This window comes from Gorilla gorilla, chromosome 16 (genome assembly GCF_029281585.2).
Source record: "Gorilla gorilla gorilla isolate KB3781 chromosome 16, NHGRI_mGorGor1-v2.1_pri, whole genome shotgun sequence".
NCBI lineage: Eukaryota > Metazoa > Chordata > Mammalia > Primates > Hominidae > Gorilla > Gorilla gorilla.
The window spans coordinates 55,366,111-55,393,659 of record NC_073240.2 but is presented as its reverse complement, the minus strand read 5'-3'; the positions used below and the strand labels follow the sequence as shown (position 1 = coordinate 55,393,659).

At 37.1% G+C, this 27,549-nt stretch overlaps 1 protein-coding gene across 1 annotated transcript in view; it reads right to left on the bottom strand.

Annotated features, from left to right (window-relative positions):
• UNC13C (unc-13 homolog C) overlaps nt 1–27,549 on the bottom strand; it is a 649,688-nt gene that overhangs the window by 6,111 nt on the left and 616,028 nt on the right. Inside the window, exon 30 of the mRNA XM_031002438.3 lies at nt 8–100. Within this exon, the coding sequence (XP_030858298.3) occupies nt 8–100 (93 nt within the window). The remainder of the gene's footprint in view (nt 1–7; nt 101–27,549) is intronic.

Genomic DNA, 27,549 nt, shown 5'->3' with positions numbered 1-27,549 from the left:
AGTATACCTTTTACAGTGACTTTATGATCACCCGTTCCTGGGGTGGCAGTGATGTCCACATGAACAGATATCTGACCCACGGCATCTTTGGAGGAACGACCTGAAAATAAGCAGAGGTTTACTGGCCTGAGCTTTCAGACTTATTAATAATGGACAATTTCATTCTATGCATAAGAAACATAAAATGTATTATTGGAACTGAATAGTTCTTTCCATTAATAGTGCATAATAGGTGATGATAAATATTCACTTAAGTATGAAATGCAAGTTTGAAGCTTGGATGTAATAATTACCCCCATTGAACTAAAATGTCAATGGGCCTGCAGAAATCCTAAGACATGCTGTTACTATTATGATAGTTTAAAGAACTAGGGTTGATTTACTAGCCACTTAATGAAGTTATATTCATTTCTTGCACACAAGGATGCACCATCGCTTTTTATTACTTTAAGAGCTTTTCCACAATGTGCCATACCGGAGCACTGGGAACAGAAAGGTAGCTTTGTTAGGGCCCCTGCCTTCATGAAACTCCTAGTTGGCCAGGGGAGACCCACATGCAAATATATTAGAATAATTTATTTATAAGGTGTACCGATAGCATTTTAAAAAGTCAACTGTCTCCTGGAAAAGATTAGTCAGGGGTTAAACTTATTGTGTTGGAAAGGGCCTGTGATTTGGGTTCAGATAAACATGAATTCAAATCACAGTATGTCACCACTGATTCTATGATTCTATTTTCTTAAGCTTCTGTTTTCTTATTTGTAAAATGAGGATAACACCAACCTCTTACTATATTCACATTAACATATCTTTTATGAACATACACATTTTTCCCCAAACTGAAGCACATGCTCTAGCTATTTGTTACCAGGCCTTTATCTTTTCACCTAAAAATGTATCATGGAGGTCATTCCAGTTCAGTGTAGATAAAGCTGCCACTACAAAGTACATGTTCAACGACTACATGCTTGGAAAATAAAACATTAATGTTTGACATTTAATCCATTATATGAATATATAATTTAACCATATTTCAATTGTTTAATTCCTTGCTATTATAAACTATAATGAATTATTATGCTACAAAAGTTTACAGTATAGTTTTTAAAAGCATAGTATTTTTGTCAAAGTTATGTGGAGTTTTAATTTCTACCATAGAGACTGTAACTTTTGCAATCTCATTTGCAATGTATTACATTAATAAAGATCTTATTTTCATAAAAATGAAGGCTAATGCTGAAAGCCCGGAACAAAAGATTCTGAAAGACTTTCAGTTTCTATCTTGAGAGAATCATCAAGATTTGGGCCAAAACCTTTCAAGAGAACCTGCTGAGATGAGGCAATTCACCACAAGGGCCTCTCTCCTTGGCACAGCCATTTGATGATAAAAGGACTGGAAGATAGAAAGTGGTCACTTTGGACATAAGAATTTTAGAACAACCCTTCACACTAACGAAATAGACAATGACCCCTCACCACTGAAAGTCACCACTGAAGTACAGATGGAGTCATCTTTTTTCTTTCCTTCCTCCCCCCTACACCAGGGAGACTACCACCAGGAGAAAGAAGTCATGAGAGGAGTTCATACCTTTATCTTTTACTCTTTGTACTACTGAAGGCATGATTATAGCCTGCTTTTGGGGGAGAGGTTTTTTTTTTTTTTTTTTGAGACAGGGTCTTGCTCTGTTGCTCAAGCTGGAGTGCAGTGGTGCAATCACAGCTCACTCTAGGCTCGACTTGTAGGGCTCAGGTGATTCTCCCACCTCAGCTTCCCAAGTACCTGGGACTAGAAGTATGGACCGCCAGGCCTGGGCCTCCCAAAGTGCTGGAATTATGGGTGTGAGCTGCCATGCCTGGTAGAGAATAGAGCCAAAGCTTTAATGTGAGCAGAATGAAACCTTAAGAAATGAGTAATTTTCTAGCAGCACGAGTAACTAATACTCGTATGAACCTGGATTGGGAGATCCCAAAGTACTGCACCTGGCCATAACATTCTAAGTAGGGCAATATGTGAGTTTTGGTGTCCTTAGTTATGAAGGAAGACTTACTTATGCTGTTTTAAAACAAGTAACATCTAAGGAAATGTGCCTAAAACCTTTAAGAAGGGACTCTAAATGTATACAATGTAAGTTTTTCGTTTCTCAAATTGCTTGTCTGCAGTCTTCCATTTATACACCCTACCTGTGTGTGTGTTTTTTAATCAGTTATTGAGGGTTGTATTTATGTCAGGGGCAGAGGATTTAAAAATCTTGCTTATGTACTCAGCAGTGCCTGAACACTTTTCTGAAACCTCCTGGGTGGAAACATTTACTAGACTCTCAAAATACATATTTCCTTTTCTAAGACAAAATTTACTCTTCAATTAGGTCAAACATAGTCTTGAGAACTGGCTGTGTAAGGTAGTACAACCCTAAAGTGCAATGAGGTACATAAGTTTTCTGACAATTGTGGGTTAGAAACAATGGGCTAGAAAGTAGTGATTATCATTGCTCTTATTGCCTAATAGTCATGCTATTTAGAATTTTCACTTTGAAACTGAATGATTCTGCTTTCATGGCCCTATGTTTATACCACTCTCTAGTACTCATGCTATAGCTAGTATTACAGTTAATTATGCAGATTTTTCTCCTTAACAGAATGCCTTTATTATTAATAATCCATACTTCTCATTCATACAATACAATGCTTTGATGTGCATTACGTGGACAATTAAATATTTGTTGATTAAATAGGCTGACAGTAGTTGCTTCCACAGTTTAAACAACATTAGTGTCCTCTGACCATTTCAAATTTCAGTTACCATGGTATATTAAATGTGTGTAATTGCATGAAGGGCAAACTTCACAAGCTAATTCTGTAGTCCACTAATCACTATGTGGATAGCAGATACATATCATTAGTGACCAGTCTCTTCTTTCAAAGCAGGTGATTGGTCACTGTGTTCCTGTTCACACACAGACAACAAAGTGTGGCCACTTTGTTTCGCAGTTACAAACCCATGTGATTATTTTACAAACCTGGATAATCAAAAGATGGACTTGGCCAGGAAACATGAAAGTGCAGCAAAGAAAGGACAAGGGATAATGCTAGAGTGAAACATGCGTACAGCGCAAATGAGTTAATCTAAGCAATTACTGGCCCTTGGAATGTTGACACTGCTGCCATTGGAGAGATTCTAGATAAGCATCCAAGGAGGTTACTGAGGTTGGGCTTATTGACATAAGTGAGGAGAAAGATACAGATATCTTAGCAAAATTTACATGGAGAAAAGCTCACATTTAAGGAACTCTCAGGTAGGTGATGACATAAAAAGCTGAAAGGATTACAATGCTGGTGGAATGTCGTAGTCCTAAGTTTGGATCCATTTCCAAGGCATAGAAAAGCTGCTTGCCCCTTACTATACCATGAGAAGAAAGAGGCAAACACTGTTTAAACTACTCTTAAAAAGACTTTTACAATAACACTCATTAGACAAATATTTTTACTGTATTTTAAATTTCCCTGTATGTTTATAATTGACAGTAAGAGGTTTTTTGTTTTGTTTTTTGACAAAATGTCTTTAAAAGTCACAGTGGAATTTTAACTTTTTCCGTAAGTTATCCAGATTACTTTGCACAGTTTGGCTCCCGTTATTTTCATAGTCCTGTATTACTGTGAAAACAACTATACATATACTGCCGTTGATTCGTTTAATGCTTTTGGTACTGAAACTCTAAAAGCTGCTTCATTCAGTCACATGTGAGTTACATGTGTGTTATATTGTGCAACATATTTTACCTCACATTAGGAAGATTTGCTTTACTATGTCCTTGAATATGATGTGTACAGTGAAATTTGTCAATTGTCTATCCCATGGTAAAAATGAAATTGAACCAAAGCACTTTGAAGTTGAACACAGGATATCTCAATCGACTAGTTATTTGCTCAAAAAAGGCAGCCTTTATTTCCATTTCCTATGGATTTGAATATGGAAATAATCTAACATCATACTCTTTATTCAACAAAAAGTTTTAGTGAGCAATTCAGAAAAATTTAATGAGAGGCTATGCCTGTTATATAGTCTTGCTTATTCTAAATCCATAGGGATTAGACTACATGTGAAATCACCATCTGTGTGTCTACAACATGCCCTTTGTCACTAACATTATTGGGTCATGAATACTTCAAGAATGAGTAGTGCCCTTGTGAGCATACACTGACAGAGGGCAGGAAGCTCAAAGAGCTCACTGTCTGCTTTATTTGAACTTCTCTTCAGAAGAGCAGCTTTTGAGGATTAAAAATTCCTGCTTACTGTCATTCTAACACGGGATTAATAAGCACCTTACTGGAATCTCTCACCTACCATAATTTTAGTATGCTGTGTGAGGGAATGAACAGTCTCACACATTTAATAATGACTACTCATATAATGCTTTTAATTGGTAATGACCTATATGAAAGATGATATAGAAAACACATCACAGCTTCTCAAATGACCCCTATAAGTTAACCAATTGCTTCAGTTTCTGACAAATTTGAATCTGGCCCCATGCACCTTTGCTGGGCCCCACAAAACAAGGAGGTAGATTATTTATGAAGGTCAACCACTCTGGCAATATCACCATTAAATATCAGGCTCATCTGCCCCATAGCTCCTCCATCTTCAGGTCCAGGACTCTGGATTGGAATGACCTACCTCCACATTCAGTTCTGTAAGTCATTAGGCATCATCCAAGATGGTAGATGATGAATACATGGACAGTGACTTAAGCTTTTTTTCCTCTCTCATCCATTCCAGTGCTTTCTTCCCTGCTCTTTGCTCATTATTTCCATGTTATTTAATATATATTTGGAAGAATTCATGGCAGTGATAACAATAATGGCTACAATTTTTTATTACCTATGTATGCCAGGCATTGTGCTAAGTGCTTCAGGTATAAGATCTTGTAAGGTACTGTTTACATTTTACAGATGGTAAGACTGGGATTCAGATGTTAGTTGCCTGTTTAAGTCAATAAAGAGCAAAGCTGAGATTTGACTTCAGATCTCTAACTTATAAGATATAGTATATACTGTGCTCTGATGCTCATTGAACAGCTTCTCCCCATATCCCTCCTCCCTGCCCCTCCACTTTTTTCTTTTTTACATCAAAGAGGAAAAAGCAAATTTTGACCTGGTTTAGTTTTAGTGGCATTTAAAATATGGCTACACTAAAAGACAGGATATGAAACAAAAGATTAAATTACTTTTATATAGGACCTAGCTATCTTAAGATTTTCTAACATTTATTTTGCATTGTCACTTTACTAAACTCTACAGTCACACGTCACTTAATGACGGGCATAAATTCTGAAAAATGTGTTAGGTGATTTCTTCGTTGTGTGAACATCATCAAGTGTACTTACACAAACCTAGGTGGTATAGCCTATGACACTTCTAAGTGGTAGGGTATAGTTTATTGTTCCTAGGCTACAAACCTTTACAGTATGTTACTGTACTGAATAGTGTAAGCAGTTGTAACACCTGTATTTGTGTATCTAAACATAGCTAAACATAGAGAAGATATAGTATAAAACATAAAAACAAGACACCTATATTGGGCCCTTACCATGAATGGAGCTTGTGGGATTGAAAGTTGCCCTGGCTGAGTCAATGCCTGAGTGATGAGTGAATACGAAGGCCTAAGACATTATTGTACCCCCTGCAGACTCTCTAAACACTTAGGCTACATTATAAAAGATTTTCTTCAATAATAAACTAACCTTTCTGTAACCTTTTACTTTGTAAACTATTTTTTAACCTTTTGACTCTTTCATAGTAACACATAGCTCAAGCTGTATAAAAACATCATCTTTATAACCTTATTCTGTAAAATTTTTTCTATTTTAAAGATTTTTTTTACTTAAAAGCGTTTGTTGTTGTTGTTGTCAAACTATTAGCCCAGGCCTACACAGGGTCAGAATCCTCAACGTCATTTTTTAAAATTTTTAACTTGAGTCTTTTCTAACTGTACATAATTATATTGCTATACTTTTTATGACTAGCAGTACAGCAGGCTTATTTACACCATCAATCATTACCACAAACATGTGTGGTGCTATGATGTTATTATAATCTTATGGGACCACTGTTGAAATGCAGTGTATCACTGACTAACATTGGTATATGTCACAGTGTATCACTGACTAACATTGGTATATGTCACAAACTCCACAGGAATTATGTAGACATACTTAAATTAACTTTGTTTCTTTCATGGCTTTCTGGACTTTAAACTTACTGCTGATTGAAAAAGCTTATATCTACTACTTTATATTAAGTGAGTCTCCATGGCTACAGTTTGCTGAAGTGTGTTGCTGAGAAACTGATGAGAGGTTAGTAAGAAATCCATGAGGTAAGTCACCATGTCGGTTAATTATCTTTTAGAATTGCCTTGGGAATTTAGGTATCCTAACTTTAAATATTTTAGGATTGAAACTTATTTAGATGGAAGAATTTTAGGGCTAAGGGGAGCCTTGGAAATCATTTGGTCCAGTCTTTTTGTTTTAGACATAAAGAAGTTGAGGCTTAGTATTTTGAACACGTTTCAATAAAGGGGGCAATATTAGTGGTAGGTCTTATTTTTCAGTTCTGTATTCTTTCCACTGACAAACTAGCTTGTCTTTTGGAATCCACAGAGTTGGTTAGATTGTCAAACAAGAGAAGAACTTGGGCAGTAGGTAGCATGTGGATTTGGCCAGTCACTGTTACTTGTTTCCACCTGGAAACACACAGCAGTTGGGGAAAAATAAACAAAACGACTTTCAACCCCAACTAATGCCTGATAACTGTTTCAGATGTAGACAGTCATTATCTATTTGACTTGACCTATCAGCATCTCTCAAATCTATTCATGCACCACAATTACTAGCAAACATGACTATCGAGCAGAGAGAGGTGGAGGTAAAAAAAGATTCTCCATATGGCAGTGTGTATTCCCACCAGGCATTATAAGCAGGAAGAGACTAGGGAATAATACATCTTGAAGGATGAGAGCCTCAGGATGTCTTCTTCTTGGTGATAACAGAAGTAAATAAATATAGTAATGGGAGCCAAGTTAGTTCAGATGAAGTCAGTCAGTCATGGGACTATGCATCCCCACAGCCCTGGCTTCAGGCCACTGCATCTATCAGTAACCAAAGGAAGTTAAGAAGACAGACCCTCTTTTTGATAGTACAATAGGGTGACTATAGTCAATAACAACTTAATGGTACATTTTTAAATAACTTAAAGAGTATAACTGGATTGTAAGTAAAAGGATAAATGCTTGAGGAGATAGATGTCCCCTTCCCCAGGATGTGCTTATTTCACATTGCATGCCTGTATCAAAACATCCCATGTACCCACGAAAAATTTAAAAAGTGGCTAAGGTTAATCCAGGTCACATACACATTGAAAAATCTATGTCTAAATACATCTCATTTGAGGATGAGTGAACATATAAAACCCAATAAAGGGTAACTGAAACAAAAATTCTATAGAACAAGAAAAAGATACTATCTTCAGAACTCCGTGGAGAAAGCTTCTCTCTGAAAACAGTATTCCTAAATAAATCAGGATTTTTAAAAGAGTCACTAAATGTACAACAAAATTTCTTGACCTAAAAGTTTTAAATTTTTAGAAGAAAAGTATAAACTACACCAGCATATATCTGGATGAAACGTTTACAGATAAAGGGCAAAATGTCTAAGTATATAATAAATATCCAAGAAGAAAAGGAAGAAGATTCTGGCAGCCCTGTATTTTTCCTCCTAAAATTCAGGAAAAAATTACACAATAGCTAGTTATGAGGGAGACAGTATATGATCCTAGAATTTTAATCCGGCCAGTTTTTCCTCATGTGTAAATAAAAAGTAATTTTCAAAACTTCAAAAGCCCAGAAAAATTAATACGTGTTTCAGCCAATAGAGCCTAAGACCGGAGCTGCTGGGTTGTAGTGACTGTTGGTATTGACTACCTGACTACCACACAAAAGTATTCTTTCTTGTAATATAACAGCTACAGGGGAAGGTTACTATATTTTCAGGGAAATTATGGATTCAAAAAGATTCAAAGAGATTCAAATTCTTTGAATAGATGCTTATAGAGTCTAAAATTTGCTTTGTGCCAGCTCAGAGATGCTCAGGACAACCCTTTAATTATGAAAGTCTTGGGAGTTTGGGGATGTGGGTATTAGCAACGACCCAAGTTCTATGCAATATGGTGTTAAAACAGAATAAGACACTAGCAATAATGAGAGAAAAATATTAACGCTAGAAAGAAAGCTTTTCAATTATAGCCAGAGTCTAAAAAAATAAGTCAATTGACCTGAGTTTCATAAAAGGAAAGAGAAGAACACGAACATTATTGTATCTGATTAAGAGTTAAAAAGGAAAGCAGTATGACGATCAGCAACCTCTCTCCACCAAGTCCCTCTGGGGAACTACTTGTGCTATTAATTAAAGTAGCTGGGGCAACAGGAAATGGGGCTGGAGTTCTTACCCTGTTTTATTTTTCTTCAAGCACTTCTGATGTTGCAACGTATAATAGTTTCTCCCACCAAAATATAAGCTCCATAAGGGAAAGATCTTTGCCCTGGTCACAAATGCGTAATTACTACCTAAAACAGTTCCTAGTACGTAGTAGATAAATATTTGCCAAATACACAGTGACACAATTAGAAAAGTTGGGAATATTATTTAAAAGATAAATTGTAAATTAAACACGATAAACCAAGGTTATAAGCCTGGCATTTTATCAAGATTTATATCTCTATTTTGATTTTTAGCTTTTTAAAAAAGATATTATAGAAATAGTTAAGGCCCCAAGAGTTCTCCTCCCTGGTCTCTTTCTCCATTATCATGAACTCAGAAACTATTACACTTGAATGTCTTTATACTTGGTTTATGGATCCATAAATATTTATTCATTAATATTTAATAGGTTTTAGAAATATTAACAGTATGATGAGTATCATTATACAGTTTCATTTCACTAGGTATTGTTTGAGGTTTATCCATGTTAAATAGACAGCATTGTAATTCACTTAAACTACTGTATAGTATACCATTCATGAATATTTTATGATTCATGCATATGTCACCTGTTGGGATTTTGATCATTTTATTTATAGATTAATTTGGAAATTGTAACCTTGATATTTATGTTTTGCTCTGAATTTCAAAATCTTTTGGAGGTTTTATACATATTTTGCTACATCTGTATGTATGTTGTTTTATTTTTTTAAATAGGATATTTTAATTTTATATACTAATTGGCTATTATGTAAAAAAGCTATCGATTTTGTGGTGAGTAAATCTTCTAATTGTTTTTATATAGATCTATTTATCCTTTCTATGTAGGTAATTATGTTGTCTGCTTCTAAAATTTTCTAGAAGTCTCTTGTTCTTGAGAGAAAATTAATAATCTCCTAATTTTATGTGAATATAACCTCTAAATAATAGTGACATGGAGAGCACAAAATTAGGACCCCACTGAATTAATTCATATAAGTATAAAAATTCTAAGTGAAATACTGACAAAATGCAAGCCTTTGACCAAATAAAGCTTATTAAAACTTATAGTAACAAGAAAAGATTGGTTTAAACTATTACCCTAATAAATATCTCAAAGTCTAATAAGGTGTGATAAAATTCAATGCTCATACCTATTCAAACCTTATTCATATTTGGAGGGTAGCTTTAAAATGGGATTTTTCAAAAATATCCACTTCGTTTGCAACAATAACACATGTAAGTCATTAAAAATTGCCTTTTAAAGCAAACAAAATAAGACTGCGAAATTAGAGTAAATGAATGGAGTCAATGAGAAAGAGCACGATTATTCAATTAAATGTTCTAGGAGAAGTTTTTACTATTGGGGAAAAAGTTAAACTGGAATCATTTGATATCTGTATGTGGAAAATCTTTTGGAACTTGAAATCAAATCACAAACTTAAAAACAAAAAACATTTGTAAATCCATCTGTCAACTGGGAAAATGTTTTGTAACAGATGTTACAGAGAGACGGTTACTATCCCTAATGTATAAAGAAGTCATACAAATAAATAAACTCTAAATGAATAAAGAAATAGACAATTCACTAAAAGAAATTTAACTGGTTCATGTGGAAAATGTGTAACCTTTCCACACCTTTAAGTAAGGTATCTAGCATTGCTTATAACATTAGCATATATTTTAAACAAATACAACCACCTAATGCTAGAGATTTTGTGAAAAATATAACTACTCGAGTCCACTATTGACGATGGGAAGAGAAATTAAAACAATGATTCCAGGTGGAAAGCAACTTGGGTATCACATGCTTTCTGCATATTTGAGTTTAGTAATTTCAATTATCTTTCTGCATATTTGAGTTTAGTAATTTCAATTATGAAACTATTCAAAATATATGTGAAATATGGTGTTTTGTAAAATTCTGGTTGAAAATGAGAAATAAACTTATTTTGTAATTGCTGAGTAAATCATTAAATGAGATATCCATGTGATCAGTGCAACAGTTGTAAACCTGACAGTTCACAGAGTTAATATCATGTAAAATACTTATGTTGCAAGGTCATGTAAATGGATACATAATTGTGTATAAGCCTGATGAAGCATACTTTATACTCTGTATTTTCTATTGTTTTCCAATTCCATGTTACTTTTTAAATAAAAATAAAATAAATGTAGTTGGAACATTTCAAAACGTGTATTAAGAGAGCTTGATTTAATACTGGCTAAAGCATAACAGTTATCAAGAAAGAGGGATTTATAACTTACTTACTTACAATCATAGGGGTTTCAAAGGAGTATATGCATATACTTTTCCAGAAGAGTTTAAAATAGTTTAGAGATTATTTCAGAAATAAGAACTCAACCACCCTATGGATGGACCTTCTCTTCTTTAGGTGTTATCTTAATCAGATTTCTTGAATGTACTGTCCATCTCTGCTTACTTTTCTCTTCAAGCATAATTTTGCTGAAAATTGGGAGTCTCCAGTGATCTTTTTTTAGCCAGCTATATGTGTTTTTTCAGGTCCTTGGTATTTGCTATGTCTTTGGCCTGTATGTGGTTGATTACTTTCTTGCAGTTCTTTTCTTCTTGGCTTCCCTGACTATCTACTTCTCTGCATTACTTATTGTAGCTTCCTTTTTTCCCTTTGTTTAGCTTTTTGTTTAGCTTTTGCCATCCACTATTGTGAGCTCTTGGCTTTCCACTCTCCTTTCTCTATTCTCAAACTTTAATCGTTTTAATATTCGTACTGTTAGTCCCTGTCCTGATCTTTCAATTAAACTCCATTTCTAATAGCCTAAGGAATATCCTTGCTTGTTTTCATTTTAGCGGAATCTCAAAGTTAATTTTTCATATTCTCAAAGTTCCTCCAAGTGCTTACCTTCCGCATTTTCAAACCTGGTAATATTATTTTCCTATTCAAGCTCAAATCAATGGCAATCCCATGGGATTTATCTTGTTTTATTATTGACCCTAACCAGTAACTAAATCACGTCCATTGTTCTTCATATAGTTTTCGTCTTTATTTTATTTAATGCAGTAGGACTAAGTTTCCCAATATACCAATTGCATCCTGTTAACCCCTTCTAAACCCAAGGGCTCTTGCTGATTTGAGTGGAAATTTTAAATTTAATCCTAAGCTTTAGAAATTGTTCTCCTATCAATTATAAACAAATTTACCTCTTATCACACTCAGCAATATCCCGTTTTACAATCCTTCCTTGCACCTATGCAAATACTACTCCACTTCCAAGCTCTGCCACCTCCACACAGCTTCCCCAATCACTCTGACCAACACTACTGATGGCCACTTGTAGCTACTGTATTCTCCACTTGTAGCTACTATATTCTCCCCATATCATCCATTTTGTCACTTAATATGCCACCTCATCGTGTATCCCTGTGATTTTCTACAGATCAAACCTATTACATCATGAAGTTATGCCAAGATTAAAACAGTTTTAATGCTAAATTTAAAAAGGTATAGTTGTCTAAAATTGTTTAATACTTACTACTATTGGTCAAATTGATGGAATAACTGATGCAAAAACAAAAACTTGTCATTGAAACACACATTTTGGAGATGAAACCTAATAGTGATGCAGTGGATGTAAAAGGTACGTGATGGTCTCTGGGCCATACTGCCTGGGTTTGAATCCAGGCTTCGCTAAGTATCAGCTAGATGACCTTGAGTAAGTTACTTAATCTCAAATCTCACATCTGTAAAATAGGAGTAATAGTTCTTACCTATTTCAATTGTTGTAAAGATTAAGTGAGTTACCACTTGAAAAGAACTTAAAATACCTGGCATGTGTAAAGTCTAGTTGCTAGCTATTATTTTGGTGGTTGATTATTAAAATATTATTCATCCCTGTTTACCTAGCAATTTCTATAAACCTGCCTTACAGAAACACTTGCACAAATACACAAAGACACATATGACTCACATTTTTAGAGGTGGGTGGATCACTTGAAGTCAGGAGTTTGAGACCAGCCTGGCCAACATCGTGAAACCCTGCCTCTACTAAAAATACAAAAAATTAGCCAGGCATGGTGGTGTGTGCCTGTAATTCCAGATACTAGGGAGGCGGAGACAGGAGAATTGCTGAACCCGGAAGGTGGAGGCTGAAGTGAGCAGAGATCGCGCCTCTGTGCTCCTGCCTGGGCAACAGAGCAAGACTCCATCTCAAAAAAAAAGCTACAGACAACCGATATGTCTATAAGTAGCAAACTAGTGAGTATATCATCATATATCATACGACATACTGTGAATTCACACTTAACAGTGAAGGAACTCTTTTGTATATAAGATAAGATCTATTTTAAAAAAACTACAATATGCACTGATATGGTTTGGCTGTGTCCCCACCCAAATGTCATCTTGAATTGCGGTTCCCATAATCTCCCCATGTCATTGGAGGGACCTGGTAGGAAGTAATTGAATCATGGGGCACTTCCCCCATGCTGTTCTCATGACAGTGAGTGAGTTATCATGAGATGTGATGGTTTTATAAGGAGCTTTTTCCCCTTTGCTCGGCATTTCTCTTTCCTGCCACCATGTGAAGAAGCACGTTTTCTTCCCTTTCTGCCATGACTGTAAGTTTCCTGAGGCCTCCCCAGCCATGCTGAACTGTAAGTCAATTAAACCTTTTTTCTTTAGAAATTACCCAGTATTGGATATGTCTTTATTAGCAGCATGAGACTGGACAATTACATGCATATTACTCAATTTTAGGGGGAAGAAAGAAGTATTATACATGTATGATTGAAGGTCTGGGAGAATAAACAATGCACACAGAGATGGTGTTGGCTGAGTGTATTAGCTTTGCTATCATACACTCTCATATTATCTGAATTGTTTAAGAAACATCTAGCACTTAATTAAAATGTTTAAACATATAAAAAAAGAACCAGAAAACTACAGCAGGAAAATATAGATGACAAGTTCAGTTCATTGATTTAAAACCCTGTGGTTTCCCTGTCTGGAGAATACGTACATCACTGATGTGGCTCAGTCATTTTGACCAGGATATTATCCACCCCGCCAAGCAGCTATCATGAACAAATTGCTGAATTTGTGAGCATGTGAGTGAGTCACTGAACAGTGTTGAGAGGAAAATTGGTAATGCGCATCAGTGGGTAGATGGAGCAGTGTCCACAGTGATCCAATAATTGGTACCTGGGTGACAGCAGAAGACAGAACTGACTTCATTCCAGTAATCAATCAAGAATGCTCACCCAGGAAAATACTCAAGCAGCAGCAGTAAAAAGCCATTAAAAAATGAAAAGAAATCAGCTTAGTTATGGACAACAATGCAAACACATCTAAGAGATGACCACAATTAACAGCAGTAGTTCCCAGGGTTCAGAACATTTGGCTGAGAACTCATTTAATACCAGAGACTTCAGAAACATTAGAAGCTAATGTTGAAATAGTAAAATGTAACTCTCACCATCACTTTGAAGCAGCCACTCTGCAGGAAGCAGGCATACACAAATTTAACTATCCTACAGAAAAGGCAAGAGGGCGGTAATGTACTGCTCTGATCTTTTAAATCAATAATTGGTCTCGTCTAACATCATTCAGCAAGGACAGTATAGCAAGATAAGGAACTGTAATGAACAGAATGAATAACTTTTGTCAGAAGAGAAATAGAGAATATATATAGTTTCATTTCCCAGCAGATACAATAAACAGAGGGTATAATGCAATAAACCCTCAGTGTTTCCTTTTCTTCCTTAGTGTATTTTGTTTTTTCTCGTGACACAGTGCTGAATAAGAATCTGGAATCTGAAATATATAAAAAACATAGACTAAAAATAAACATGATTTCTTCATTTGTTTGTTAACACATTAAACCTGCCACTTTGCTAGGTGTTGAGAAATATAAACGAAAAAGCAAAAATAAAAATGAGTGCATCACATCCTGTACCTTCAGAGAAGTGAATAAAATATATACATAAATAACTCTACTGGAAGATATTTTTGTGATCTGAAAGATTTGCATTTGAATTCTGGCTGTACCACATACCTGTGCTCTGGGCAATCATTTTAGCATTCCTGAGATTCATGTTTTATTATCTGTGGAAATAGTCACACTCCCTTCACAAGATCATGAGGACAAAATGAGGTGACACTGGTTGAAATTACAGTCTTAACACATATTTGGTGCTTATAAATGTTAATTCCTTTATGTCTTTTTGTTTTTATTTGAGTAAGATGATCTATTTAATTTCTGTTACATTAGTTTTAACAACTCATTTAATGTTTATAGTAAACTTAAATATAAGTGTTTTTTTTTGGAAAAAGATCTGGAATACATAGACATGATTTCAGTTTTCTGACTTATCCCGTAACGCTATTGTCTTCTAAAAATCTTGAACTTCATCTGTTTAGTGGAGAGAAACTGGCTTTTTGTTTTTTCAAATAAATGCAAGGAGAGCACGTTCCTTTCGAGGAGAAGTTATGAAATAAACACACAAAAATAAAAACTACTGTTTGTCTGATATGGTTTGGTTCTGTGTCCCCACCCAAATCTTATGTTGAATTGTAATCCCCAGTGTTGGGGGAGGGAACGGGTGGGAGGTGATTGGATCACGGGAGCAAATTTCCCCCTTGCCTTTCTTGTGACAGTGAATGGGTTCTCAAGAGATCTGCTTGTTTAAAAGTGTGTAGCACCTCCCCCTTCCCTTTGTCTCTCCTGTCTGCCATGGAAAGATGCGCTTGCTTCCCCTCTGCCTTTTGCCATAATTCTAAGTTTCCTGAGGTCTCCCAGCCATGCTTCATGTACAGCCTGCATAACTGAATCAATTAAGCCTCTTTTCTTCATAAATTATCTCATGGTCTCAGGTAGTTCTTTATAGCAGTGTGAGAATGGACTAATACCTTGTCTGAAACATTTAAAAAATAAAAAATAGATCTCAACTTCCAAAGACTGTATTCTCTACAAGAACGGTCATTCTAACAATCTCCTAAATTCAAACTGTGCTGAGGAACTCCCAGGTAGAAGATAGGATTAATAATATTTTTTCTTTCTAAAGAATGTACTGAACTGACTCTGAAAAAGGGCAAACAAGCATGGAGAAACAGAGATAAGAAACAGTGTTCTGAAGTTACAATACTGGCTTCTAGTAATTTCTGTGGCCTAGTATATCCCTGTGATCTGTGGCTTGGTTCTCACTTGCAAACCAAGATTCTCTCGCATTCTTAAACTTCATTCTACTCTTCAACTATTTGGTATCATACATCTGTCACTACCAACCATTACTTGCATTCATAACACAGGATTTGACATAGAACTAGATACCAACTCATTTAAGTCAAATTTATGACATAATTTTTTTTAAAGTTTTAAAAAACTAAATTTAAGATTTGAAGCTGATGTAAATGCCAATTTTTTTTTCCCACAAAACCTTCCCTGATTTCTCCACAGGAAATAGTCTCTTTATAAACCATGACTGTGTATAATTCATTTAAAGCTTAGTATTTTCTATTTTCATTATAGTCATTTGCATACAAAATACATATATTTCCAATTCGGTAAATTGTAAGCTCTCTAAGGACAGAGTATGTGACACATTCATCCGTGTAATTCCTATGGCTAACGTAGCACCTTCAACTCAATTTGGTCCCAGTACAAAGAGAGCACAGCAGAGGGTTTGACACCACAGGCTGTAGGGTCAGATGTTCAAGATTGAGATTTAGCTCCTAACTCAGCATGACTTTGAGCAATTCCTTAATCTCTTTAACTCTTACTTCCTCATTGGAAAAATGAAATAGTTTTTTCCTTTTAATGGTACTACGAGGATTGAACAATGTAAAGCACTTACTTCACCGCACGCAAATCGTCAAACACTGGTGGTTAACATCTCTAACGCGTACTTGCTCTGAAACTCTGGGTTTGTGTAATGCACTTGCATAGCTCAAGTTTGTTTCTTTTTAAAAATTAAGGCTAACTAAATGACAAAGTAAGTTTGACTCCCTGGGTTCCCATAAGAAACCCACAGATGATTTATAGGATCATCATGACCTTTGAAGTTATCTACTGATCAAATATGGAACACATGCATTCTTAAATTTGTTTTAAAATAAATTCCTGCAAGTTATAAATTTGTTTTGTGAAATCTTGCAAAACTTTGCAAAGTTTGTCATATCATATTCTGTCATTTTCAATAAGATTCCAAGTCTTAGGCCCTTGCTAGAAATCTGTGCTGAAAAGCAAAATATTGATTCAACTTCAGAGAAATGTAATATAGAATCTAAGAAGACTTGCTACAATGACAAGTAATAGAATGTTTGCTCACTAATTGTACTTTTCTTTTATACTTTAATAACAATAACAAACCAATAGCCAAAGACAGATTTCTTGTATTTTGCACAGTCTTTCTCACCAGAAGTGGGAAACAAGAGTAGCCTAGCAATGTCATATAATGGTTTTACACACGGATGCCTGTGGCTTCTTAAAGAAGGCAGAGGCAGACAGTGCTCTGCCCAGGGTATAACACTTGGCTCTAGTTTATATTCCCTGTTTGCAAAGGCTTGTCATCCATAGTTGCAAGTAGCATTGGCCTAATGTCCATGAATGATGTTTATACTGAGAGAAAATGTTCATGAAGTTTGCCTTCATGGCATATTGCTAGCAAAGCATTTAAGCGATCGAGTAATACAGGTTTGACCAGATCCTGCTGTCTTCTAGCTGCATCCTGGTTGACTGAGTCCAGGACTGACTCAGTCATCATCCATCAAACATTCACTGGGCACCTGCATTTCAAGCATTAAAACTTGGTTAGGATGATTCCTCACCCTCTCTGTATACTGGAAACAACTGAGGAACTTTAAAACAAGGGTGGGCTCCATGCCAGGACAATTACATTAGAATTTTGGGAGTGGAGCTCCAGCAGCTACATTTTTAAAAAAAGGGCTGTAGGCGGTTTTGATAGGCATCCAAGGTTAAGAACTACAAATATGGGGGCTCCAAAGCAAGACAAAAGAGTATTTTTGAGAGCTTCTAAGCTTGTGGAAGGATAAGTAAACAAAATCCAGTGGGATCTGTGCTGTGATAGGAAACATAAGGCGCACTTGAAGGACACAGGAGGAGCACCTCATTAAGACTGGGGATTGGCTCAGAGTGCTAGGCTTAAAAGCAGTTTCAGTGATTCCACACGGCACTGTGGCCTCTCTTAGAACTCAGCTGTCTGATCCAGCTAGGACTGATTAACGGGCCATTCAGACAAATTGGTTGCTGATTGTTTGACCCTCTCCTGGGGCCACTGTTTACCTGTTTGTGAGCTTCCCACTGATCACTTCTCCCTCCAGCTTTACTACCCAGCAGGTCTTGTTTCTCGTCTCATGCAGTGAATCCTAACTCCAAGCTGGGAATAAACTCCCAGTGAGTTCCCCTGCTGATGCAGCATCCTTTGGAGATGAGGAAATTACCCATCTCAACACAGAACAGAGCTGTTTTTTTCCCCCAGTTGTACTTTATTTTTTAAGTTGCGGGGTACATGTGCCGGAAGTGCAGATTTGTTAATTAGGTAGGTCTGGGTCCAGACCGTTTATTAGGTTTTAGACTCTACATTTTAAGCATGAGGAGAACTCCATTTTGTTTGATTTCTCATGCTCTCTATTATGACGGCATTCCTCTTCAATGCCCTGTCAGAGTAACAACATCTGAACAACTCAAAGTCCTCCAGAACACTGCTGGCACAGTATTGCCCTGTGCTGGCACTGGAAAGAGGTGTTCAAGTGGAAATATTATCCCACCAGAAATAAAGAGGTCTTAGAGGAATTGCTGACTGTAGAGGTGACAAGACCAGTGGGGATTCTGGCCTCACAGAGGTGGCCTCTTATTTTCTGGAATCAATATTTAGAATTGGAGCTTTTACTGGAAGCAGGGAGTTCCCCAGGAAAGTTAGCCCCTTGAGGAAAGAGGTATCAGTGATCCCCCAAAACTGCAACTGCCCCTCTCAAAATAAAGTGTTTACAATAAATTATGCACCTAAACTCAGAGGTGTTACAGCTGTTTTTCTTTTTTTTTTTTCTTTCCTGGCTTAAGGAAAAAAGTAATTTCAAACTTCGTTGTGTTTCTTAACGGAAAAACTGAAAGTAAACTACAGGTATTAGACGCACAACTAAACATATTTTAGTTCATCTATGTGGTGGGAAATTATGCATTCTTTAACTCATACTTTTGGAAATTTTAGATGACATGTGACAGTGTCATCAGACCACATTGTGATATACAAAATGCCAGGACATGGATGACAACAGAAACCAACCAGTCCACTGTAGGGTGAAGAAAAGGCCAACTCCAAAAAGAAATGGGCATGAGTTCAGCTCTCACATCAACAAGCTGAGGGTGAAAGCGTCAGAGGCAGATCAAGGCCTGGAAAACCATGTACCAGGCATGTGAAACCAGAGGATATCACAGGCTCTGAATAAGTGGGAAAGAACATTTAGATATTGGTAACAAAGGGTGGGAAGGCTGCACTCAGTCAGGTAGGAGAAAAAAAAAAAAAAGCCATACTTAGGTGTAAGCTTTCAATAAAGTCTATCTAGACAGAAGTTTTGTTTTTTGGAGTCTCCCTCTGTCTCCCAGACTGGAGTGCAGTGCTGCGACCTCAGCTCACTGCGATATCTGCCTCCCGTTTCAAGTGATTCTCCTGCCTCAGCCTCCCAAGTAGCTGGCATTCCAGGTACCTGCCACTACACCTGGCTAATTTTTGTATTTTTCTGTAGAGACGGGGGTTTCACCATGTTGCCCAGGATAGTCTCAAACTCCTGGCCTCAAGTGATCTGCCTGCCTTGGCCTCCTAAAGTGTTGGGATTACAGGTGTGAGCCACTGTGCCTGGCCAGTTCTTCATATTTTTCCTATCCACATGTGAATGGTTTCAGGGGTGGGAGTGCTTATAGATCCGCACTGGAGTATTAAACAAGTGATTTTCTATATATATCTAAGAATGAATGCAGTGCTACCAACAGTTCTGGCAGCAATTTAACTGTGGAATAATGAACAACCAGATAAGCATCTTTCACTATACAGGGTGTGTTCTTCAAAAGCTGCCAGTAAAGTGATTTGTGTCAAGTGTTTTTCTCATCAATAATTGAGGAATCAATACCTTCAAAATGCATTCAATACGATTAAAAAAGAGTCATACTTCACAGAATTCTAGGAAGATGTGTGAGAGATGACAGTCTAATTTTTTGATCCTCCCAAATCCACACAGAGACAAACAAAGCAACTACTTATTGAGGCCAGAAATCCAAGGAAAACATTTACCATGAGACAGGTGTCAAGGTAACTCCTTGATTCCCAAAACTGGATTATGCCAGAGGTGCCACAAACAGCTATGTGTTCTTTGTGTGACTGGTGTCTATGTGGAAGAGGCACATGGGAATGGACGAAGGACTAAACAGATGCACCAGAGCCTCTGTGAAATCTCCCCACTGATCCTACCTATTATCTTGCCTCAAGGATGAAACCTGAGTCCAGTCTCCAGACACAGAGGCCAACTTGCAGGAACACAGAAGGATATGTGGAATCACACTGTGTCCATCCTCAATCAGAAAAATCCAGGCTGTCAGAGAATCTACAATTGAAAAATGCTTGCTCTTAAAAAGATAATAAAGTACAGAAGGGATTTGTAAATGAAAGGGACTTTAAAAGACATCACGTTTAAAAGAAAATGAACAAGTGGAACTGATGTCCAAGGATCCAATCTTGGGCATGAAAAACTATCAAGAAATGCAAAGAAGTGATTACAATGAAAAGTCACTTTGGAGGGAGGGTGGGGGCTGTGACTGATGAGACATATGGAGGAACTTCTGGGGTGACTGGCAAAGTTTTCTTTGATGACTTTTGTGGTCCTTACACTTGTTCTATGTGGCTCTTTGTTCTGTGCTGTATGTTACAATAAAGGTTAAAATACTTAAACATAAGATCTATTGATAATCTCAAAATGAAAAGAAAACTTAGAGCATCCTCTAAAATATGCTCATGCTTTCAAAATGAAAATAGAATATTTAAAAGCATATAATCTACTGATCATCTCTAAATATTAAAATATTCTAGCTCCTTGATGTTAGAACTGTGGTGGCCACTGAAAGGCTGTTTCTCACTTCCATGAAAGTAAGGAGGGCACAGGTATGTGTGAGAGAGGATTTTCTTCCTATTCTTGTTCTCACTGTGTCCCACTGTCAGCCCAGTGAAATTAATCTATTGTTCTCCAAGAATTAGAAACAATTGTGTTAGTTACTCTGCATAGTGTGTAAACAAGCTACTAGGGTAATTAAATTGTTTCCGAAATAAAGTTATCCCCTTCTACCTCCAGGCTGCACAACTCCATGGAAACCACTACAGGTTTGCTTTCTTTGGATGCTTTCTTGGTCCTCAGAGGCCCTTGAGGAGCTCATTCCTTTTCAACAGCTGCTAATTGATGAAGAAATATTTGCCTGTTCAGTCTATGCCAGAATAAAATGGCCAAGGGAGGAGCTAGCAGCGAGGGCAAGACAGGAGGACTGGGTTGCTGGCTGTGGCTCACAGAGGGAGGGAAGTAAGAGGGGAGTGCAAGTCAATCCTCCCATTGTTCTCAGATGGGGCAGTGGGTGGGAGAGACTGGAAATCACTACAACAGATTGCAGAGACCAGGCCATGCTCTTCCCCAGTACTTCCTTACCTTTGCCTGCTTCTGCATTTCCACTTTGAGGAGAAACATGTTCTTAAGTGAATGGCAGTCACCCTAAGGATGGCACCTGGATGATTTTACTTCTTTCTTCCTGTTGCTAAATTTAGTGACAAAACTCCTTTGGAATGGGGGACAGGGAAAGGGAGATGGATGTCCGAACCACTCAACCAGGTCCCCAAAGGGAAAAAAGCATATGGATAAGGAACAGAGAAAGTCTTGTGCTCTCTGTGATCATCAGAACTTGCATACTTTTTCCTGCTGACAGAGTCAAAGTTAATTTTTATTAGCCTATGCAAGATTCTGATTCAAGTAAGACAATTTCTACACCACTTTGCCCACATTTTGTGTCTGTCTTTTCTTCTGTGTATTGGTAACTATTCAGATCCTACCAAAGCTCCCTAACCTGTTCCCCTAGGGTCTTCTCAGTCCTACCATCAAGTGCTCTCCTTCTCCTCTAAACCACAGCACTTTCCTGTAATATTCTTGTAGGTCTGGCTTAGGTTTTAAGTCATTTTGTTTGTGGCCTCTTGCACCAGGAGATTATCTTCTCTTTGACATTAAAGACCCTATTACCCTCTGGATTCCCTGCGACATCCCAAAGAGTTCCTGGTATAAAGGTCACCAAAACATGTTTGTTGCTTATTTAGCTTATTTTACTCATATTCATTGCATGCCATATTGAATGTTCTTTGGAACTAAAGAATTGTGAGAATGTAGGGGTTTACTCTAGCTTAACCCATTAGATCAAGCTCGTCCAACCCTCGAGCCACAGGCTGCATGTGGCACAGGATGGCTTTGAATATAGCCTAACTCCAATTTGTAAACTTTCTTAAAACAATGATTTTTTTGCAATTTTTTATGGCTCATCAGCTATCATTAGTGTTAGTGTATTTTATGTGTGACCTAAGACAATTCTTATTCTTCCAATGTGGCCCAGGGAAATCAAAAGATTGGACACCCATGCATTAGACTATAGATTACCTGAGAGTATGGGCTTACGTATCCAATGCTATATCATCCACATCTAGATTGGTGCTTGGTCCATGATGGACACTCAGTTAACATTAGTCCCATGAATGAATAAATGATCTATGTATGGGGTTTTCTTAAGGTATGAAAGCTTTGTTTTCAAAGATAAAATATTTATTTTGTATAAGAAAGAGATAAAAAACAAACACTGATTGGTGAGAATAATCCATAATTCAGACACGTTATTGAACAATAAATACCTGAAAAATAAGGTACCAAAAAAGTGAATTATAATGTGTATTCACATCTGACAATTATTGTGCATTTAGCAATAGGTCAGTACCATAGGGACAAAGGAATCTAAAAGGCTCCCTATAATCTAACTGAATCTAGCTGAGCTCATCTTGTTCTCAAATTGGACCTTCTGCTCCAGCTTATCTGGCCTGCTCCCCTATACTCTGAATACAGCTTGCTCATTCCTACATCTTTGCCTTTGGTGATACCATTTTGTGTTCATGGAAAAATGTTCTCATCCCTAAATCATATGCCTCCATTAAAATCCCTCCCTAGATACCCCTTTTCTACACAGGGTTCCCTAGATAACACTATTCTTGAGGAATTTAGAGAGGTCTCACTTTGATAAGATCAAGGCACAGTCCAGGGCCTACCACGTTCTCACACAAATATGTGCTACCATGAAATCACTCTCTCACTGTCCCATACTTATTTATTATGCCCTGACAAATTAGATCATAAACTACTCTGGAGAGTAGGAATGGTGTTCATTATTCTCTCTGTTCCAAATTATCTGGTCGTATAAGAGGTTAATAAATGGTCATATGCCTGCTATATTAGACCTAGGAAATTTCTTCCTAAAAAAACAAAAGTATTCAAAAACAATTACTACAAAAGCAAGAGAAGAAGTTAATCTTTCCAATGCCTCTAACTTAAGTGCCTAGATAATTATCATTCTCTTCAAGTTTACTTTCAATGGTTAGGAAGAGGTGCGAGAGAAAGAAGAGTGAGGAGACCATTAACTATTTTATGTTATAAGTACTACTCAAGAAGAAAAGAAGCAGATGTCCTTCATTTCCATAGAAGACAGAAACATAATAGGCTTCACACAGACCCAGAGAATATTTGTCTGTATGTGGGGAGGAATTTTTCACTGTACAACTAACCACTGAAGTAGGCTACTTAAAGGAAATTCCTAAAAACAGTCTAGACAACCATGTGTTTCGGGTAGTTGGAACATTTCACTACTATACGAACAATCGCTCTCTTGAGGCTCCTCCAGTGCCCTAGATCCATAATGAACAAATATCGTTGGAAAAATCTTACTTTTGAAAACTTGGATAGTCTTACTGGAGTGAAAGAAATAGTTCTTACCATTTTTATCCACGAATAGCATAAAAATGTAACAATGATTGCAAGCAGATACTGAAGAAATAGAGATTACACTGCAGGCTTGTACAAGACACAAACTCAAAGCAAAAGAAAGCAAAAAGGCATCAAATGCAGAAGAAATTGTTCAGGCTTTCTCTTTTCTTGATCTGTACCTCTGAAGCTGGTATAAACCTTCATGTTTATTAGAAAATGTCCTGAACGTGGAATCTTGAAGTAGGGATTTGTATCCTAGTTACTAATGTGATTATTTAACCTCTCTGAACCTCTGTTTCTCTTCATTGGTAAGATGGGAATGATAATATTTCTCTACCTATGTATGTGTGACCAGATAATATCATGAATATGGATATATTTATTAAAGTAAAATGAGCTATTACTGAAATGTATGATTATTATGAGAAATTAAGTGGGGAAAAGTAGAATATGATTAGAATAGCTTTTTACTATATTATTTTACCATAGCACAATTGATTTTTCATTTAATATTTGTTGAGCATCAGATGCCAAGGTTACAGAAATAAACAAAACAAATACTCCTACTGTTATTGAAGGAAAACAAACTCTTGTCAAATACGTATTTGTGCCTCAGTACAATACAGCTAACATTTTCTGAGTGTCTGCTAAATGACAAGTGCATGTATGTTTTTATATAAACTCTCAGAGCTTAATCTTTTTGCTTCAAGTATTTTCTGACATGGAAACAGCCAATTTTTCTTTTAAAAAGAGGGAAAATTTAGAATGCTTAGTAAAAGTTATATCATCAAATTAATAGAAATTGACTCCAATTTTACAACTTAAACTTTACAGTGCTTGAACTAAATCAATACAAATTGAATTCTTTTAGGAAACCTCAACACATGCCAGTGCTGCTTCCTTCAGGTTGATTCAACAGAAGTTTATTCCACCCAGATCCTGTGTGCTGTGCCTGGATGTGCCTCTGGAGAGCATCGAACTGTCTCTGTATATGGACAGGTTTTCACTCAATTTTTTAAATCCCAAAGCAGTGTCATGGAATTTTAGAATTAAAAAAAGGACCTTTAGGCTGGGCGCGGTGGCTCATGCCGGTAATCCCAGCACTTTGGGAGGCCGAGGCGGGCAGATTGCCTGAGGTCAGCAGTTGGAGGCCAGTCTGGCCAACATGGTGAAACCCTGTGTCTACTAAAAATACACAAAAATTATCCGGGCGTGGTGGCATGCACCTGTAATCCCAGCTACTCGGGAGGCTGAGGCAGGGGGATTGCTTCAACTAGGGAGGTGAAGGTCGCAGTGAGCCGAGATGGCATTCCAACGTGGGCGACAGAGCGAGACTCCGTCTCAAAAACAAAATAAAGGACCTTAGAGGTTAAAATCTTTCACTCATTGTAGGAGTCTTCTACAATATGCCTGGAAAGTTTTTTACCAGTCTTAAAGCTTGACTGCTTTCTATCATGTAAACATCTAAAATATGCATCATATTCCTTTGCTAGGTAGCTCCAATAATTATTTTGTTCATAAAATATTAAGACAAAGTTTGTAACCCTGGAATACATTTAATGCCTCAATTTTGAAAAAGTCATTACTGTGCTCCATGAGTATTAGGTATAACTGGAAAATTGTTTATATTATTAGCTGGATATGATGTATTTTTAGACAATAAAAATTGTACATAATGTGATTGCTTTAACACCTGAAATCATCATTAATGTTAGTAGTCTCCTCTGATCTCTGACACTATATGTTAATACATTATTCACTAATTTATTTACTCAAATATTTTAAGTTATTAGTATGTGTTGTGTAGGTTACCAGTCTATGAAAGAGATCAAAATTTAATTCTTATGTAATTATTATGTTTTACACAGCGGGGACTCTCTTGCCTCTTCTGTGGTGTCTCAGGGATGATTCTCCATGCCCAACATTCTTCCCTGTCCTTCCATGTCTTACCCCAGATGTATCTGGAGTTCATAAGCAGAGGACCACAGACCCTGGGCTAAGTAAAATAAACCCCTTACATGCACAGAAACTTTGGCCTGCAGGTTCGGTGGAATATCTTCCTACCAGAGGACCCTGGATTCCAAAGGTGTTAAGCTATCGCCTAACATACCTGGTAGGATTCTTCGCTGGCACGCTGCTATTGCCCTTGGCTCTTACCTTCCTGAGCAGTGGTCCCTAACCTCCAGGCTGTGGAATGATACCGGTCTGTGGCCTGTTAGGAACTGGGCTGCACAGCAGGAGATAAGCGGCAGGCCAGTGAGCATTACCACCTGAGCTCCACCTCCTGTCACATCAGCCAGCATTAGATTCTCACAGGAACATGAACCCTATTGTGAATTGCACATGTGAGGGATCTAGGTTGTGTACTCCTTATGAGTTTTGGGATGAAACTGCCCAAGATGAAACCAGTCTCTGGTGCCAAAAAGATTGGGAACAGCTCTTCCTGAGGATGGGACTTCCCAGTTGTGTTAGTCCATTTTGTATTGCTGTAAAGGAATACCTGAGACTGGGTAACTTGTTAAGAAAAGAGGTTTATTTGGCTAACAGTTCTGCAGGCTATACAAGCATGGCACCACTATCTGCTCAGCTACTGGTGAGACCTCTCGGAGTTTTTATTCATGGTAGAAGGCAAAGGGGAAGTAGCTGTGTCACACTGCAAAAGAAAAGGGAGGTCCCACGCTCTTAACCAGCTCTGATGTGAACTAATAGAGCAATAAATCACTCATTTCCATGGGGAGGGCAGCAAACCATTCATGAGAGATCTGCCCCCATAACCCAAACAACTCCCACTACATCCCACCTCCAACACTGGGGAATCACGTGTAAACATACAAGTTGGAAAAGACAAAACATTCAAATGATATCCCCAGTCCTCCTGCCTGTGCAATGCCTCCCATCATGGTCATATTTGACCCTAGTGGTGTTCTCATTTGGCCTGAGTTATTGTTGTACATGTGTATGTGCATATGCATATCAGAGGGTAATCCTGAAAGCAAGCCTGGGACTTACAGTCATTTCAATTTGCATCATGGCTATACTCTTTATATTCCAATTCCTAGATGAAAATCCCACAAAAGTAAAAACAACAAAGCTGGCCTCCATAGTCACCTTCCTTGCGGGAAATTAGTTATCTAAAATTCACAGGAAGGGATGTTTGGCATGTGATATAGAAAATATTCTTTTTAATGTAGCACTTTTGGTAGAAAAAACACCCACAGTTGGGATAAGCATATTTATATGCCATGAAAAAAATACAACTTTCTGATAAAGATAACCTCTGAGATGGAATTTAACACATTTCTGGTTTGAACCTCCAGATTCAGTAACTCAAACCCTGTCCAATTCAACTTGACTCAGTCATGCTGGGTTTTGGACCAAAAATACCAATAAGCTCAGTTAAAACACTCAAACCAAGCCCAAGCAGACAACCAAAACTCCTATTGAAGACTTTTTTTTTTTTCAAATTCTTAAAGGCATTTTCATATGTAATATTTCTTATGCTCTGAAGAAATATGTTATCTACTTCATGTAATCATTTAAGAGATTGAGTAACTAGTATAATGAATGGAAAATTACTTTTCAATTATTTGGCTACATTTCTATAAAAGATCAAGTCTAATTCATTGGAAAATTGAATCTGTCCAGATAAGCCAAATAATTAAACAAATAGAAGCTGTCCAAGAATTCTGAATTATTTCTGGAGAAACTTTTATGCAATTGCATCACTAAAACCACTCTTAGCACAAGTAGTAGGGAATGTATTTCCAATGTAGTTTTAGTGGCAAAATAAGATCTGAACACAATTGCCTTAGATAACTTAAACAAAATAATCACAAATTCCATAATTGAGAATCTACTTATAGATCAAGACAAAAGAGAGGCAGGACTAGATTGCAGCCCCAGACAGAGCAGCCTGTGGAGGCTTGCATTGTGAATTTTAGCTCCAGATGAACTGCAAGAACAAACCAGCAATCCTGAGAGGACCCAAAGACCCCCTGAAGGAA